Below are 19,647 nucleotides of genomic sequence, written 5' to 3'. Positions count from 1 at the left end.
GTAAAGTTAGGCATCTTGAACACGCGGCCAGTACGTACCGTGTAACTGACCGCGTGTTCAAGATGTAAAGTTAGGTAGCTTACTAGAGCTTCCTTAAATGTGTGACTTATTTCTTCTTGCTAAGATAGACACAATATGTATCTACCACAGGTGCGAGCTTATCTATTTTGAGATCAGTAAATGAAAAGGCGTCCCTAGTGAAGCGGGTTGCTACATGACGTCATCTTCGGAACCCCAAAATGGACGCTTCGCGAGTTTCCGGTTAACTCCGAGGCCGATCATGCTTCCATGGCCCGAACCGAACGGCGATTGAAAAGTCGATCTACATCTGTGAATTGCCTCTGTGTTTCGCAGAGTGGATTTTCTAACAGAACAACGCCTTCAAGGTAAGTCAACAGCTTTCATCTGGTTTTTATCCATTTTAGGGGGGAATGAACAGGATAGCTGAAACAAGAGTTAAACCGAAGAGCGTACCTGGAAACGAAGCAGACGAACTTTTGGAGACGAACAAGAGTAGGTATTTACCAGATATTGGTGCTGTGTGATCGATTCTACAGTCGATTCGTGTTGCTTGTTTTGGGAAGACGGGGCTTACCCGAGCAGCACTAGGCATTGCTGGTGATTTGGTTCCCTGGCTTAACGGCTTTGACTTAAAACGATTGAGCGATCAATTCAGCCACGGTCATATGAGCCGGTATATGTGTGGTCGTTGACTTGGTAGGTGGTAGGTTACTACGGCTTGTTTGGTGTGGGTGTAAACTTGATAACATTTTAAAGTTCTGATATGAGACACCGTGAGGGACTGATATGATAGGCAAAGCGGCGGTGAAGTGTGTGGATACTCGTGCTGGCGTCATATAACTGTACTGGCCTCCCCCCGCGGGTTTGGGGGAGTCCCATATCAGTTGGTTGGGACGAGAAAGAATTTACCCGATGCTACCCAGCATGTCGTAAGAGGCGACTAACGGTTCTGTTTCTCCTTTTACCCTTGTCAAGTTAAGTGTTTCTTGTATAGAATATAGTCAATGTTTGTAAAGATTTTAGTCAAGCAGTAGGCCTATGTAAGAAATGTTAAGTCCTTTGTACTGGAAACTTGCATTCTCCCAGTAAGGTCATATATTGTACTACGTTGCAAGCCCCTGGAGCAATTTTTTGATTAGTGCTTTTGTGAACAAGAAACAATTAACAAGTGGCTCTATCCCATCTCCCCCCTTTCCCCTATCCCATTTCCCCCCTTTCCCCGTCGCGATATAACCTTGAATGGTTGAAAACGACGTTAAACACCAAATAAAGAAAGAAAGAAAGATATAACTGGCCTGGTCGGAAAAAAAGCCTGGTTTATGTTCCAACATCACGCTCACGCACACGCAGAAACACAGAAGCACACACACACACACACACACACACACACACACACACACACACACACAGAAGCCGCATCACAGAAGCACACACACACAAACACTGACACACACACCGTGGCACACACACAGACGTTCACACACACACACACACACACACACACACACACTGACGTTCACACACACACACACACACGGCACACACCGTGACACACACACACACACATACACACACACACACACATGGCACATGCACACACACACACACCGTGACTGACACTGACACACTGGCGCACACACACACACACATACACACACACCGTACACACACACACGCACTCAGACTCAGACACACAGAAACTGACACACACACACTGACACACACACACACACACACACACACACACACTGACACACACACACACACACACACACACACATATGCACTGACTGACACACATGACTGACTGTGAATATAATTATAAGTCCGATTACCGGTTAAACCTGGCTTGTTTTTCTTTCTTTTTTCCCCTCAGGGCGATGGCTACGATATGACCGTGATCTGATATTGCGACAGCGACAATTCAAAAGGTGTTATCGCCTTCGAAGTCGTATCGACGAGTGCCTTTGGAAATCGGCGAACCATACTCGGACATTCAAAGCCTGCAGACTACTACAGCGCCTTGACGGACTCTTTTAGAAACAAAGCAGCCAACACAGGAATTGCGCACAACCAAGCAACTCGACTTTTGTGTTTGGTTGTTTATTAAGAAGTTGGACGGCGACTGAATCAGCGATCTACAATAGAAAGTGTTGTGATCAAGCGTCTTCTTCTCGCACTTCAAAGCACCCCAAACCAGCAAGACTTTCAGTGTCATATAGGCTACACCAGTGTGAGTACGAGAGTGACCCAGTTTTGGATTTGCAAGACGACACGATGCACGTGCAGCTATACAACGCGCCCCGCAGCGCCGGAAGCCTGCCTGTCACCCGCCACACACCCTACTCACAGACCAGCATCCCCGCCCTTACTCGGCCCCGCAACATGACTGGCATCTATCTGGGACTGGTAAGTTGAGCATTTTTTTGTTTGACGTCATAAGACTTCACGTGATAATTATTGCATCACGTCACGTCACGGCCTTAACCGGCGGCTGAACATTCTCGAGGAGGTAGCACTGAGGTGTGAACTGATGGCGGAGTCAAAATGTGACTCGGAGCAGGTCAGTGGGGGTGTTCGATTGTGTAAGACCACATGTGGGTAGGCTGGACAAGACTAGGTTGCTGTGACTTCCAAGGTTTTTTTTCCAGCGTGGAAGCCTGAAGAAAAAATGAAAGTAGTTTTACCCCGTGTTAACCCGTGATTTATAAAAATGTAAAAAAAATTACAAATTACGTCGAACCTAAAACCACGATTTGTAAAAATGTAAAAATGTAAAAATATCGCATTCCACAAAGTAATACATGCCTTTTATTATTATTAATATTTATTGTTTAGAGCCTCTATGCTGGGTTGTGGGGGGGTGGTTTGGGCCCGATAGATAAAATATTACGATTTTTAGCACAACAAAGAAAACAAACCCGAATTTCTCACGATGGGACAATAAAGTCACGAGAAAAAAAATATAAAAAAATCCAGTAGATCCCTTGACTTTGGGGTAGCGCGACTCTGTTGCTGCTAGCTTTCCACTGGGAGGAGGCGACCCGAATTTCCCAGCGATGGGACAATTAAGTAATGAAAAAAAAAGAAAAAAATCTTACAGATCCCTTGACTTTGGGGTAGCACGACTCTGTTGCTGCTAGCTTTCCACTGGGAGGAAGCGACCCGAATTTCCCAGCGATGGGACAGTAAAGTAATACAAAAAAATAATTTAAAAATCTTATAGATCCCTGACTTTGGAGATGACAAGACAATATCGGGCGCATTTACGTGATTTGTACAACATTTTACAAATCGCGGCTCCCCGTGACCCTGCCTTATTTTAAAGAAAAGGCACTTGTATGGCAAACAAACGAGTGTCCTTGTTCTTAAGTTTTGTTTAAGATTGAACATATATGTTCCTCTTTTAGTATGCATGTACCGAGTTCAATTTCACTGAGGTGCCTTTGTCTCTGAAATCGGTGCGCAAAAAGTTGCTGGCTGTAACACCGTTCCCTCTATATCTTGTGTTCGTTCCGGGTCACTGACCACAAAGCCACCAATCCAGGGAAGTTGACGTATCATTATATGACGCGCCGTTTGATGCTTTCTTTAGAGTCAGTTTTGGGGTAGAAACTTTACTTCAGTCGAGTTAGCATCAAACGGCGCGGGGAAACTCTACTGAAGTACAGTTTAGAAACTCGACTTAAAGTAGAGTTTCTGGAAACCTGCCTGAAGTGCACATAATCAGGGTTTTTGTGTTAAGCACTCTAATTCGCTGATTTTATGCACTATTTTTTGTACTCTTTGAGATCGCGCATGCTTTGCATGCTTAGCCGCGTTTTAAGAGTAGTCTTTTGCACAGGGGTGACGTTGCCAACGCGTTCCACGGAACCCAATAATTATTCTTTCGGTCGCATCAACTTTCCATCCTGTTCAATTTGCAGCTCTCACTTTCTCTTTCTCTTTCGTGTGCCCCGGTGTCACGATTTCATCTTTCGCCTGTGTACATATTTCCCCCTCGATATTTACTCGAGACTGAAATGTTGTTTCCTGGTAAAATTAAGAAGGGAAATTATTTATGGACGAAAAGCGCGTCAGTTTCTTGCATGTGAAGAAAATTGGTGGTGAAATTAAATAGATTTCACTCCCAAAATCGAATTCTTCGACAACCTGTACCGAGTGGTTACGTCCCTTGAGTAAGAAGGGAAACATTTTAGGATGAATCAAATTTCTAAGTTAAATAAAATAATTGGTTGGACAAATTTGGCCCCATGAATGTAAGGTACACAAGGTCGCTCATCAGTACTATCGAAGGGTGTTTTTTTGTTCAGTGTAGAGTTTATACTAGATCAACGAGGCCGAGAATCGAAATATCAACACGGCGAAAGATGAAAACGTCACACCGGTGATCTCTCAAATATCACTACACGCACACGCGCAATGAAACATGCTACTTCAGCAAATAAGAAAGCCTGACACATAATCTGTTGGAGAAACTCTCCTGAACTGGACTTCAGGCGAGTTTTAGTTCACGGATGACAAGATAATTTCAACGCTGTTCATCAGAATGATTTGAACTTTTGCAGAATTGCTTAAGACATTCTGATAGACGTTTTGTTCCAGAAGATGTTCTTTAGGAAAAACAGTTAAAGAGATACAATGTTGACTTTGTGGGTAACAACATTATGAAAACTGGAAAATGTGTATCTCTTAAACTGTTTTTCCTAGAGAAAATCCTCTGGAACAAATCATCTATCAGAATGTCTAAAACAATTCTGCAAACTTTCAAATCATTCCGATGAATAGTTTTGAAATTATCTTGTCATCCGTGAACTAACATGTTTAATTGATTCATCGCTTTGCTTATTTTTATTACTTTTACTAAGTCAATCTAAAAGCACATTTTGCTTTTAATCATATACTATTACTCTACATATATTGAAGCAAATGCACACCGAATTTTAACACGAAACAGTTCTGTTTCATTACGTATTTTATGACCCCGGTGTCCAATTTGCTCCATTTGTACGTTTATGAAGGAATCGGGTTGATGTCATGACATGACGTCCCATTGCATTACATCACATCATAATTTTTACATCCTTATTAGGAAATGTTCAGAAGATTCAGGGAGCGACTCCCGGTGCACTTTAATTAATGTCCTGAACACGTCGTAGGTTTGAAATAAATACCTTGTTTGACGGCCCTTTCAGACTCGAAGTAGTCAACCTTTTTAAACCCATCAGAGATTACCCTTTTTTTTAAAAATTAAAAGCTGGTACCCTTCGTAGACAAACCAGATATGACCATCTTCGGACGCGAAATAGTGAAATGTTTTTGTTTTTCAGAATTGAAGTATTTATTATTCTAAACCTCGCCAGGTATGACCCTGTTCAGACTGGAAGTAATTATCGTTCTTAAACTTGTCAGAGATTACCCTTTTTAGACTGGAAGTAATGATCCTGCCTGAACTTGTCAGAGATGACCCTTTTTAGACTGGAAGAAATGATCCTATCTAAACTTGTCAGAGATGACCCTTTTTAGACTGGAAGTAATGATCCTGCCTGAACTTGTCAGAGATGACCCTTTTTAGACTGGAAGAAATGATCCTATCTAAACTTGTCAGATAATGACCCTTTTTAGACTGGAAGAAATTATCCTGCCTAAACTTGTCAGAGATGACCCTTTTTAGACGGAAAGTAGTTAGTCTTCTTAAACTTGTTCAGAGGTGACCATTGTTAGACTGGAAGTAATTATCCTTCTTAAACTTGTCAGAGATTACCCTTTTTAGACTGAAAGTAATTTTCCTTCTTAAACTTGTCAGAGATGACCCTTTTTAGACTGAAAGTAATTATCGTTCTTACACTTGTCAGAGATGACCCTTTTTAGACTGGAAGTAATTACACTGCTTAAACTTGTCAGAGATGACCCTTTTTAGACTGAAAGTAATTAAAATGCTTAAACTTGTCAGAGATGACCCTTTTTAGACTGGAAGAAATTATCCTGCTTAAACTTGTCAGAGATGACCCTTTTTAGACTGGAAGAAATTATCCTGCTTAAACTTGTCAGAGATGACCCTTTCTAGACTGGAAGTAGTTATCGTTCTTAAGCTTTTCAGAGATGACCCTGTTCAGATTGGAAGTAATTATCCTGCCTAAATTTGTCAGATATGACCCTGTTCAGACTGGAAGAAATTATCCTGCTTAAACTTGTCAGAGATGACGCTTTTTAGACTGGAAGAAATTATCCTGCTTAAACTTGTCAGAGATGACCCTTTTTAGACTGGAAGTAATTAAACTGCCTAAACTTGTCAAAGATGACCCTTTTTTGACTGGAAGTAACTACACTGTTTAAACTTGTCAGAGATGACCCTTTTTAGACTGAAAGTAATTATCTTTCTTAAACCTTCTCAGAGATGACCATTGTTAGACTGGAAGTAATTATCCTTCTTAAACTTGTCAGAGATGACCCTACAGACTCGAAAGTAATTACTTGCTTGGATTTGCCAGAGATTAACTTGTCTAGTCTCAAAGTAATTACCTCTGCTTAAAGTACTCGCCAGAGATGACTTTTATTGGATTCAAAGCGAGGCGTCAGAGTAGACTGCTGAGTTGGTAAAAAGAAGTTTCCAACGTTATCAAGTGCAGTAATGATTTCACAAATGGTACACAAAGCTGTTCACTATGTGGGAAACAACGGTTATCGAGTATTTTCGCCGATTGACATCGTTGATATTGTAAGAAGCGGACTTTGTAGAAATAGGGAAGTATGATACCAACAAACGTTTCAAAAAGGGTCGTATAAGGCACGCGACACCAATGACAAAACCATTAGCACATTCTCAGTATACTGCGACCGTGAGTCTCCCACCTATATCCATATGACCTAAGCACACACACACACACACACACACACACACACACACACACACACACACACACACACACACACACACACACACACTGAACTCATTGGACTGGGTGGCCGAGTGGTAACGCACTTGCGCTCGGAAGCGAGAGGTTGCGAGTTCGACCCTGGGTCAGGGCGTTAGCAATTTTCTCCCCCCTTTCCTTACCTTGGTGGTGGGTTCGAGTGCTAGTCTTTCGGATGAGACGAAAAATCGAGGTCCCTTCGTGTACACTACATTGGGGTGTGCACGTTAAAGATCCCACGATTGACAAAAGGGTCTTTCCTGGCAAAATTGTATAGGCATAGATAAAAATGTCCACCAAAATACCCGTGTGACTTGGAATAATAGGCCGTGAAAAGTAGGATATGCGCCGAAATGGCTGCGATCTGCTGGCCGATGTGAATGCGTGATGTATTGTGTAAATAAAAAAAAAATATCGGGCCGAGACGATCAATAGTCTCAAAATGTATAATTATACATCAGCAGATTCAGCGGCGCGTACTGAGTGCTATCTTTGTGTCCGTCAGTTCTTTGGTCGAAGACTGTATAGAGTATCAGGACCGGATCAGTGCATTAGCTCTTTTCTTATCTGTCTGAAACACTGCCGGGAAAGCATCCTTCCGAATTCCCCGATCCATTAGAGGCTAAGACTTTGCGGAGTTTTTTAACGGTTCCTTGGAAACAGAGTTCTTAGATAATTACTGGATAGTTATGCTACTAACGAGTGCATTGAATTTATCCTGAACACCCTCCCCCCACCCCTAACCTCAGACCGAGCGACTGATCGAAAGACCAACGCACAATTCTGCGAAATGCATACAGACACTATACCTCTGCATTTCCTTCCAATGAATAAGAATGAACATCGATTGGTCATGGTGGCAGTTTTATTTTATTTGAAAAATATATTGTACATTAAAAAGCAAGAAATCTCCCTAGAGCACAAAAAATCAATATTAAAAAAAATCTAAACAACGAAGTGACTGTGGTAAGATGAACAAAGTTAAAAAACAAAGGAATACTGTACTCACCAATACAAGAACGAGACAAGACAGTACGAATTTTCGCTTATGGAAAAAGCAAGAAATGATATCATTCAACGTTCCAGTAACTAACCGGGTTTTTCTTTTGGGTTGGGGGGGGGGGAGGGGGGGAGGGGGGAGGGTCATTCTTAATATTGTAACACTCGTAGCTTACAGTAGGTGAAGTTGGTTTTGGGCAACGAAGTATTTCGAGTTTGTGAAGTACACATAACGTTTTACTCACAAATTAAACCATGTTGTGACGTCAAAAAAGTAACATGTATTTTAATTAGAAGTCCACTTTTACTCTGAATAATTTCTTCCGATGACTGCTGTTCAAATAAAGGAGAGAAGGAAAGTAAGGGAGAGACGATGCGCAAAACCATATCAACAAACACAGGTTGAGAAACGCAGTCACTACTTAAAACTGAGCAGTAATAAAAAACACACAAAAAACCCCAGAAAAACAAACTAATAACAACAACAACAACAGCAACAGCAACAGCAACAGCAACAACAACAACAACAACAAAGGTTAGTTATTGTAAGGTTTGATTTTAAGAAATTTGTCAAAATTAAAACATTCCAATAACTTTCTGCTTTTCTAATTCTGGATTTGGAACGTTAGCTGGTTTTGGATTTGTGCAGTTATAAGACAAGATTATACGTCCTATCAGCTGGGTAAGCATGTTCAACTGGGTAATAAAGCTATGAAACTAAACGTCACTTTAGATTGAGGTGACACCAGAAAATATCGATTTGTTTTAAGTTGCCCCACAGGAATGATTTTTGCGACGTAAACCGCAATTCATGATACTCTTTAGAGAACGACCCCCCCCCTCCCCACAGAACATGAAAATTTCACGACCTAAACGTACAACACCAAACGCTGTTAACTCTCCATCTCTCGCGTTGTTACAAACACTCAAATAACGCATCAAAAATGAATGACGCAATCTCTACCGTTCAAAGCGATGCCTATCGCATCCAAAATAGATAAATGTTTGTGTAACCGCGCGCCTGTTTCATCACTGTCAATTACCACGTGCGCTCTGCTCGTGTGGAGACAGCGCAAGCCAGTCTACAGGTCGGAGACCATGATTAAAGCAAGACAGCAATTTGTACTCTGCGTGAGTCCTTGGCTGATGCCATCTGAAGTCTGGACGTGCTAGGGTCGTTACAGGTGGCTGGTGTGGTTAGAGCTAGCTTGACAAGAAGTGTGGGCTCTGGATTCTCATTGTCTTTTGCAGCCAGGCTGTGCACGGACGTTGTTGTTGCATCATTAACGCTACTCACTTGAGTGAAGGGAAACAAAAAGCCAAAATGTGAAGTACCAGCAGAGAACACGCGGTTTTGATTTATTCAGATTTGTGAACTATTTTATTTTTGTGTGAGAAAGATTAAAAATCCACTCGAGGGAATAAACACACAAAAAGGGAACATTTTAAGCGCCTGCATCTAATACGTTTTGCTTTGCTGATACCAGGAGCGTTGTGTTTGGGTTTATGTTAGGTTTATAAACAGGTTTATTTTGCGGGAGAATAGTTTAAAAAAACGAAGTTTGAAGTGCTAGTCATAATTTTGTATTTTTTTTTGCTTTCAGCTCGATACACCTTTTCTTTGTTTATGTATTTGCCTTGAGGTTATTCTGTCAGCGGAGGAAAGAAAGAAAGAAAGAAAGAACGAGGGAACATCGATAACAAAAACGCGTCAGTGTTTCTTTGATCGTTTCGGCTGGGTTCCCATTGTTACAGTTATTATCCTGTTTTATTTTCAACAACATAGAATTGTTATGATTTATCCCATCAAGTTTGTCTGGGAGGTTCAGCAGCAGAAAGATAAGTGGCTGAAAACAAAAGAGCAAAAAATAGACATGCGTCGAACTCTGCTTTGAAGAGTATTGAACTTTTAAATTCTTCAGACTGGAAAAGACAGCCAAGCAGTGGAGACAGACACTCTAGCAAGCAGTTCAGTAAAGTGACAAAAGAGACTTACGGGCATAAGGGACAAGCAGGTTTGAAGAAGTAACAAAAGAAGTAGTCAAGCACGTAAGAAAACCAAAGTCGACGAGGAGCAGAATACAGTCCAGTCAGCTAAAATGTACGCTTTGTGGATGCCGATTAACATTGTCTGTCAGTCACTTATTAAGGCTAAAACTTATAAAAAATACGATACAGGTCTTGGATAAAATGCCAATATTTTCTCTGAGAAATTAACAAACTATCGTTTTTTAAACTAGGAAATTCTGAAAATCAATGCAATCGTCTAGACTGTAAGCTATGAAAATGATGTGTATATTCTGTTTCGACGGTGATAATTATTACAAAATAAAGCAAACATCCAGACTGTTAAAGAGTGTAGGAGTTACAGATACCTTCCTTCTCGTGTGAAAGGCCATGTACACAAACACAGATCTTTTACATGGGATAGGAACATCATTCTACTTAGGCGTGTACCAAAAATCAAAGGCCTTGCTGCTCCCTGTGCATCACCTGCTAATTGGGATTTTTTTTCTTGTTGTCTGAACTGATTTCGCAGATTGACGCACATGGCAGTTACACAATTAATTCAGAAAAAATGTCCACAATGCACACGAAACAGCGAGGCTTCAGAGTTTTGGTGTATGTCAGAGTTGAAGGATGCTTTCACCCCATGTAAAAGCCTGGACGGGTCTGTAGTCGTTTACAAGATGGTACACACGGGAAGGAATGTACCTTCAAAGAATTATTCGTTCTCAGTTTCAACGGTCAGGTTTTGGAAATACAGACCTTTGGACTGTGAGGCAAATTGATTATTTGTCCTGTTTTAGCTGTGCGATTTCTTCGTCTTCGTGGACTGACACATCTCCTTCCAGAGGAACCTTTGCATAATAGTAACAGGAAGTGTGCTTGCAATCATACAACATCGATTCTTGCTTACTCTTTTCTTGGACTGGATTCAGTCTTTGACCATCGATATTGTGTATTTTTGTCTTCGCCATGGCTGACAAGAAAACTGGTAATACTCAAACAAGCGGAGTACCAAGGAGAATTGGCTGCCAGACTTGCAGACTGGCACAAGTAAGATGTTTTGGTGTAAGAAGAACAAGTCGCGTAAGGCGAAAATACAACATTTAGTCAAGCTCAGTCGAACTCACAGAATGAAACTGAACGCATTGCATTTTTTCCGCAAGACCGTACACTCGTAGCATCGTCTGTCCACCGCTCGTGGCAAAGGCAATGAAATTAACAACCCAGAAAAGCGCGGTTGCGGTTGCGCTGAGGAGGATAGCCCGCTTTTCTATATCTCTATTCTTTTTAACTCTCTGAACGTGTTTTTAATCCAAACATATCATATCTATATGTTTTTGGAATCAGGAACGGACAAGGAATAAGATGAAATTGTTTTTGAATCGATATCGGAAATTTAATTTTAATCATAATTTTTATATTTTTAATTTTCAGAGCTTGTTTTTAATAGGAATATAACATATTTATATGTTTTTGGAATCAGAAAATGATGAAGAATACGAGAAACGTAAATGTGGATCGTTTTATAAAAAACAAATGTAATTACAATTTTCAGATTATTAATGACCAAAGTCATTAATTAATTTTTAAGCCTCCAAGCTGAAATGCAATACCAAAGTCCGGCCTTCGTCGAAGATTGCTTGGCCAAAATTTCAATCAATTTGATTGAAAAATGAGGGTGTGACAGTGCCGCCTCAACTTTTACAAAATGCCGGATATGACGTCATCAAAGACAGTTATCGAAAAAATGAGAAAGAAAAACGTCTGGGGATATCATACCCAGGAACTCTCATGAAAAAGTTCATACAGATCGGTCCAGTAGTTTAGTCTGAATCGCTCTACACACACACAGAGACACACACACATACACCACGACCCTCGTCTCGATTCCCCCCTCTATGTTAAAACATTTAGTCAAAACTTGACTAAATGTAAAAAGGAGGGTTCAGAAATAGAAAGAAGATTACTGACTACAGCGTTGTGTGTTTGCTCATACGCTTTATAGGCATGCACACGCGCAAAATTATTGGCATGCTTTCTTGCTTATGATTACGCTGTGTACATGTATGCATAGATAGACAGACAGGCGCACTTGCAGGCAAACAAGCGCGATTATACGCACACACTATCTCTATCATCTGTTTCTGTTTGTTTCTGTATGTCTAGCTGTCTGCCTGTCTGCCTGTCTGTCTCTCTCTGTCTGTCTGTCTGTCTGTCTCTCTCTGTCTGTCTCTCTCTATCTCGCTCTCTCTCTCTCTCTCGCTCTCTCTCTCTACCTCACTCTCTCTCTCTACCTCACTCTCTCTGTCTCTGTCTCTGTCTCTGTCTGTCTGTCTGTCTCTCTGTCTGTGTGTGTGTCTCTCTCTCGCTCTCTCAAAAGCGGTACACGGACACCAAGAATGATGCTGTGCTTGTATTTCTCGAGTGGTCAATGAGTTTTTTTTTGCTTTGGGAAGGATCGATATGATTTGAGAATATGGTGAGCTTTTGATATTTGATTTCAAGAGGTTATTGATTTGCCAGTGGTCGTGAGACGTTAACCCGATTGATTTATTGATTGATCGATTAGTTTCTTAGGTTGCATGATTCATTGAATCATCTATCGAATAGTTGTGTGGGTTAAATGATTGCTTGATTTCTTAATTTAACGTGTGATTGTGCTTACTTTTTGTAGTCGATCAAATGATAAAATGGTATTGATTCTGGTCTTGGGACTGAAGATGACGGTTTGGGGCACTAACGATCAACTTTATAAATATGACTGATATACAGGCCCAGGCGGAAATGCCTCAACTATACGTGATGACTCATAAATTGATTACACCTAAACACGCACACGGCCAGGTAGCGCTACTCTTGTTGCTGCTAGCTTTCAACTGAGAAAAAGCGACCCGAATTTCCCAGCAATGGCACGATAAAGTATGAAATGACCCCCCCCCAAAAAAAAAAAAAAAAAAAAAAAAAAAAATTGAAGACCAACTGATCAAATTGTTGATTCCTAGCCACCTGAATTTCTTACTTGACGAAAATGGCTGATATGTTGACGTTCTGAAAGGTTGGAATCTAGCTACTTTTTGACTGAGCGCTTTGTTTGACTCCTGACCTGGGACAGATAGGATTTTAGTTCGTTCGTTGACTGCAATTTATATTCCTTGTATGGTACACGTTTCATTTGTGATTTCCATATGATCTAAATCATACTGTATAGCTTGGGGACACCATTATGTCATTTTCTGCGCATGGGCTTTCGAGAGATTCTTTATCATGTACTTTCTAGGTATATCATGGAAATGGATTGATTTTTAATTAAAACAAAAAATCACTTTTCATGTGTCCTTTGATTGAGATTCACACTCCGCCGAGTCCTATACATGTGTAAACAAAACTATTAAACTGACAGTGTGTGTTTGTATTTGCAGGAGGGGAATGTGAAGCCACCACGGCCCAAAACAGGCGTGCCTCCCCTGGCCAGAAGTCGCGGTTCTGCTTCCAGAATGAAGACCCCCACTGAAGAACAGAGATATGTGAGTGTTTTGAGGGGAGATAGTGCTAAGAGAGAGTGATGGGTTAAAAGTTCTGCCATTCCCGCTTAAACTATTGTTCATCCTGTTCTTTGGTATTTCTGAGATTGTCTTTTGAGAGAGCGATGGGTTATAAATTCTACCTTCCCGCGTTTAGTATTGTTCATCCTGTTCTTTGGTATTTTTGAGATTGTCCTTTTACACAGCGGAAAGCCTCCGGCGTACAGCAGCCTTCATCAGGGCCTCCGGAGTTGCCGTCTGAGCGAACGACGAAGAAGAAGAAGAACACAGCGGATTATGTGTTAGAACTCACAACGGTTGTGAAGAGTACTGTATTCTAGTTGGCACTATTAGGCTATATACCTACTTTCCCAAGTGGAAACAGTCTTGTAAACCAATATAGATCTTTCCAGACTTTTACATACGTATACGGTCGTCCTTTACTCTAAACAGAAGTGTTCCACTTTCGAACACGCTTCTGTTACAAGTTTTGAAACTTTGTGATATAGTACATAGTTTTACTGGCAAAACTTGCACAAATAGTATTTACTAGTGTTCAAAATAACACCTGTGAACACTATGTGCTTATTATGTGAGCCGCTCAGTTTTGCTTGTAGAACTATGTACTATAAAGTACTATTACCACTATGTCACAAAGTGTTCAAAACTTGTTACAGAAATGTGTTGAAAAGTGGAGCACTTCTGATTAGATTGTTCGAGTTAGACGCAGACCAATGCATTGTTGGTATGTGTCATAGTGGAAGGATGCTGTGTTCACACGTAAACGCCTTGACCGATGTGTTTTGATTTTTCAAGATGGTTTACAAGGGTAGGAAGGTATTACTGTTACACATGCAGTTATGTGAGAGTTACCAGAAATGTACTTTCTGAATTTTTTAGAATGAATTCACAGACAGGAGGAAAATCACCGCTTCACAGTTTCTGTGTCTGTGACACGAAACTGCGCCAATGTTTGAAAAGTGTTCAGCATAGCAAGAAACATGTCCGTTTTTCGTCAGTTGCAATGTGTCGTCTTTCTTTCTTTATCTCTTTATGTCTTTCTCGCTGTCTGTTTTCCTGTTGTCTGGCTTTCTACATGTCTTTATATTACTGTCTGTTTTCCCAATTGTTTTTCTTTGTTTCCATAGAAACTTCCAAATTAGGCAGTATGTGTTTTTCCAGATTAAAGACACTGTCTGTTTGAAGTGGGCTAAAGGGGATATTGATCGGTAGTTGGAGTGAAGGTGATTACACTGTTGTTTACAGGTAAAGCGTGTAGAGCTTGTTTTGTAAGTCACTACTTGTGATTTAATTGCTTCTACTGCTGTAACATTTGTTAATGCTGTCCTTTGTATTTAACATTTCTTGGAATGTGTGCTCCAAAAGTATTACCGTGTCATGTCTTGACGTCATACAGACCGCGTACGTCAGTCTAGGTTTTCACAGTCGGGAGTGTGCAAGGGAAGAGGTTGTTTATGGAATAAGCTTGACATACTTGTAGTTGTAGGATGTTTAAAATTTCTTTTCTCATGTTTTTGGCTTGTTCGTTTGTTTGGTCTCCAGGGCTTTCTCCCCGCGGAGAGAAAATTGAAATAGAAGCGCAGAGGTCACTTTTGAGATGAATCTGAGTTTCAATTTAAATCTTAAGCGTAAACACTGATGAAGATAAAAGGTTGCGCGTTGTGTTAACGTTTTTCAAACGCTCACTCCATAACCCCCCCCCCCCCCCCCAAAAAAAAATAAAAAGAAATAAAGAAAAGCTGTAACAATTTAAAGGGAGGCAGTACCCGTGAGCATTAGTAGCTATTTGAAACTTGTTTGTAGTTGTCACTACCAACTGATATATTGGCGTATGGAAACATGCTGAATGGCCTAGGCTCGACATTTGTCTTGAAGCAGTTACCCCAAAAGTCTCAAAAACTGGAAGGTGCTGTCAGTAAATTTTGAATTGACGGCAAACAGTAAAGAGGAAAGAAAAAAGCGTATCTTTCATTGACTTTGTTTAGTGTTAAAGATACTGCGTGTAAACAAATTCGACTATCCATGTCATAACTGGCCAGGCCAGATCTTAGATGATGAGCCGATTTTGTTTTACGCGGGAAGGACCGTGCCTTTAAGACATGCAGACGATGACAAATAAGCAAGCAGTCTCCTACACTGTAGAATTAAGATAAGTATAGTCTCCATCATCTGCGAGGATAACATTTCTGTGACGGACCGATTGGTTTCCATGGAAACGTGCGTGGGCCAAAGGCCGCTGACACGGGAACTAAGACATCTTCTCGCAGAAAGTCTTCGGCCGAGATTACAGCGGTCGTTGTTGTTTTGTGGATTAAAGATACAACCCTTCCCGTGTAAAACATTTTAAAAACCACCGCAGGTCGGTCTAACCCCCCCCCCCCCCCCTATAGAATAAGAGAATCTTTCCTTTTACTTGAACACGCATATTATAAGTATCAACATGACAGCTTGTCCAAAAACAAAGAGACTGCCAACGTTCCAAAATTCTGTTCACTTAAAGGACCGTTGAGTCGAAATATCTGTGAATGTATTGTTTTGTCAATAACAGACGTTCCAACAACCTACCTTTCTTGTTTTTTGATTATCAACAGCTTGGCTTGTTTCTGTCCAGATTTGGGATATTCGTGAATCAGATTTGTAAATAACACCTGTGTCAACCTGTGAAATAAATTCTTCAAATAGTTCTATCTCTGTACATAAAGCAGTTTGACAGTGGACGTTTGGTCTGTATGCAAGTAGACGGACGCTCTGACTAACCTGACCAGATTTATTGATCGTAGCACGTATGGCTTACAAGGGCGAAGACACGTATCTATGAAAGGATTGGGGGATGGGGATAGGGATGACGTAAGGGCGGAGGGAGGAGGTGGGTTGGCCGGAAGGACGTAAACTGAGAGAGAGAGAGAGAGAGAGAGGGAGAGAGGGTGCACCGAGAGAGAGAGAGAGAGAGAGAGAGAGAGGGTGCACCGAGAGAGAGAGAGAGAGAGAGAGAGAGAGTGCACCGAGAGAGAGAGAGAGAGAGGAAGAGAAAGAGAGAGAGAGGGAGACAGAGAGAGAGAGACAGAGAGAAAGAGAGAGAGAGAGAGGGTGCACCGAGAGAGAGAGAGAGAGAGAGAGAGAGAGAGAGAGAGAGAGAGAGAGAGAGAGAGAGAGAGAGAGAGAGAGAGAGGAAGAGAAAGAGAGAGAGAGGAAGAGAAAGAGAAAGAGAGAGGAAGAGAGGAAGAGAAAGAGAAAGAGAGAGAGAGAGAGAGAGAGAGAGAGAGAGAGAGAGAGAGAGAGAGAGAGAGAGAGAGAGAGAGAGAGAGAGATATCTGATATTGCAGCACTGCACGGAAGTCATTTTTAGCCTCACCAATTAATCTTTTGTCAGCGCAAGACTTATTTATGGATACGGAATACGTAGCTGCACCAGCGCACCAACTCTTATGTGACATTTTCCACTTGCCTGCTCACAGACAGGCAAAACCGGACAAACAATGACAGATACAGACAGATTAACAGAAAGACAGACGAATAGACAGACACTGAGAAACACCCCAGCCCCTCCCCAACACCACACTTAACCCCCATAACCACACACAGGGATACGCGCGAGCACTTTGAGGCACTTTGAAGAACGAGTGCGTGTGAAGCTACGGATTAACGCACACATGTCCGCACAGGCATACACACCAACATGAGCTTGTCTTCAAATACACACATACTGATACAAACGTGTAACGATTGTTTTTATTTTCACCATCGTCGTTAACATTTGTTTTTCACTTCTAAGCTGTCCTGGTCTTCTCCATTGAAACAAAAGAAAAGTTTTTTAATTGATTTATTTCATTCTCTCTCTGTCTTTCCTTTCTTTTTGTTTTGTGTGTTTTGTGTGTGTGTGTTTTTTTTGAGAGAGAGAGAGAGAGAGAGAGAGAGAGAGAGACAGAGAGACAGAGACAGAGGAGGGGGGGGGGGGGGCGAGAGAAACAGAGACAGGGATAAATCTAGACAGAGACAGAGGAAGGGAACGGAATGATTGAATGACTGATACGATTGCTGTCGTCCGGCAAATATTCCCTGTTATGTCATCACGTCATGAAAATAATCGGAGCTGGGGAGCAGCCCAGATTTTGCTATCGTTCGATGGTTTCGTCGCCCAAAACGAGTATACAATGCATGCAGTGTAACCTGAATCACTGTCTGCGCGCTATTAGTAGTTTCTGTCAAAATGGAGATTTCAGAATCGAATGCCCGAGTATGTATACTGTTCAAAAAAAGAAACGCATAGTTGCTACTTGCCAAATTTGTTTTATTTTTCGAAAAAATTAACAGAAAATCCAATATTTAGATTATTTGTTTGAAATTTGGTATGGACACAGTTGAATGCACACACAGTTCATTTGCATCTTCAAATCAATCAGTCAATCAATACGATTGGGTGCCGAGGCTGTCAAGTCAGTAGGGGGTGTGACTGCCTTGAGCAGCGACAACTGCCCGGCACCTTCTGGGCATGGACTGGATCAGATGCCGGATATCTTGCTGTGGGATGGTGTCCCACTCCTCCTGAAGTGCCTGCAATAGATCGCGGTGATTTGCCGGCGCTTCTTCTCGCCTGCGCACACGTCTGTCCAATTCATCCCAGAGGTGTTCTATCGGGTTCATGTCTGGCGACATGGATGGCCAGGGAAGCACCTGGACATGGTGGTCGGTGAGGAACTGGGTGGTGAGTCGTGCTGTGTGCGGGCGAGCGTTGTCCTGCTGGAATATGGCATCCTGGTCAGCCAGAAGAGGAAGGGCGTGTGGGCGCAGAATTTCCTCCACGTATCGCTGGGCAGTTATGCGCCCTTGGACGTGCACCAGGGTGCTCCTTCCAGCGGTATTGATCGCCCCCCACACCATGACGCCTTCACCACCATGAACGGGTGCCTCATCCACACAGTTGGGCGCGTAACGTTTGTTTACTCTCCGGTAGACCCTCCTCCGACCATCATGTCGCTGGAGCAGGAAGTAGGACTCGTCGCTGAACCACACGTGTCTCCAGTGATTCCGGACGGTCCAGCGAAGGTGCTGGTTGCCCCACTGCACTCGGTTCTGGCGATGGCGGCGGGTGAGGACAGCTCCTCTGTGAGGTCTGCGAGCTCTCAAACCAGCTTCATGCAGGCGGTTCCGCACGGTCTGGTCCGATAATCGGTGTGGCCCGGGGAGAGCCTGGACAGAAGATGAGGCCGACAGGAAACGATTCCGGAGGTGGCGGAGCCGTATGAAGCGGTCGTGAGCAGCAGTTGTCGCCCTTGGTCTTCCCGCTCGTGGCAAGTCAGCAACGGAGCCAGTGGCTTGAAACCTGACCCACAGTCTACTGATGGTGCTCTGGGACACGTGGAAGTGCCTGGCGATTGCACTTTGACTTTGGCCTGCTTGTAAACGACCCAATGCAATTTGGCGGTCTTCTCTGCTCAATCGGGCCATCTTTCGTCGCTGAATTGTCGTCTGATTTCTTTGTGGCGAACAATCCGCTTTTATGGGTTTTGGAAGACATGGTGAGAGCTCAATATTCCCCGAGTTTCACGAGATTACACTGAAGCATGACGAGTGGTCATGCCAAATGAGCAATTTTGACATTGTAGCCACTGATAACGCATGCGTCACGTGCAGAGCTCACTTGTGGCAATGGACGAAAGGTCGACGACCAGATAAACATTTTCTGCAGTTTGGTGGATATCCTTGTAGCCATATAACTAAATTAACCAAATATTACAAGCTATGCGTTTCTTTTTTTGAACAGTATATATCTTACAGCTAATCTGTGAAACCAGGGAATACGTGTATTAACTAGGTAATACATGAATTAACTGACGGAAAAAACCAGTTAATTCATGTATTACCTAAAATAGTTTAGTTAATACACGTATTCCCTGGTTTCACAGATTAACTGTAACATATACACCCGTTAAACTGACTGTTTTAAAAATCGGTTATCTAAAACAGCAACAACAATGGCTGTTATCATCACACTTGACCGACTGTCTCTCATGAACAGAGTTAGTAACTCTCCGGATAAGTGTTGAGTTCTTTCAGGTTCTGTATTAATCCAAGCATGAACGCTGGTATTCATAAGCCTAGAATTCTTTAACTGGGCGAGAAGCTTGTACCCCTGAGAGTATATATCTACCCCAGATGAATGA

The 19,647-nt window shown here is 42.0% G+C and overlaps 1 protein-coding gene across 1 annotated transcript in view; it reads left to right on the top strand.

The window, feature by feature from the left end:
• Nucleotides 1-242: 242 nt before the first annotated feature.
• LOC138953195 (uncharacterized) overlaps nt 243-19,647 on the top strand; it is a gene marked incomplete in the record, with an annotated part of 247,254 nt that continues 227,849 nt past the window's right edge. Inside the window, 3 exon segments of the mRNA XM_070324991.1 lie at nt 243-386; nt 1,898-2,430; nt 13,364-13,468. Coding sequence (XP_070181092.1) covers nt 2,299-2,430; nt 13,364-13,468 — 237 coding nt within the window.

Source organism: Littorina saxatilis, linkage group LG17 (assembly GCF_037325665.1).
Source record: "Littorina saxatilis isolate snail1 linkage group LG17, US_GU_Lsax_2.0, whole genome shotgun sequence".
In the NCBI taxonomy this organism is placed as follows: domain Eukaryota; kingdom Metazoa; phylum Mollusca; class Gastropoda; order Littorinimorpha; family Littorinidae; genus Littorina; species Littorina saxatilis.
This window is presented reverse-complemented; position numbering and strand designations above follow the sequence as displayed.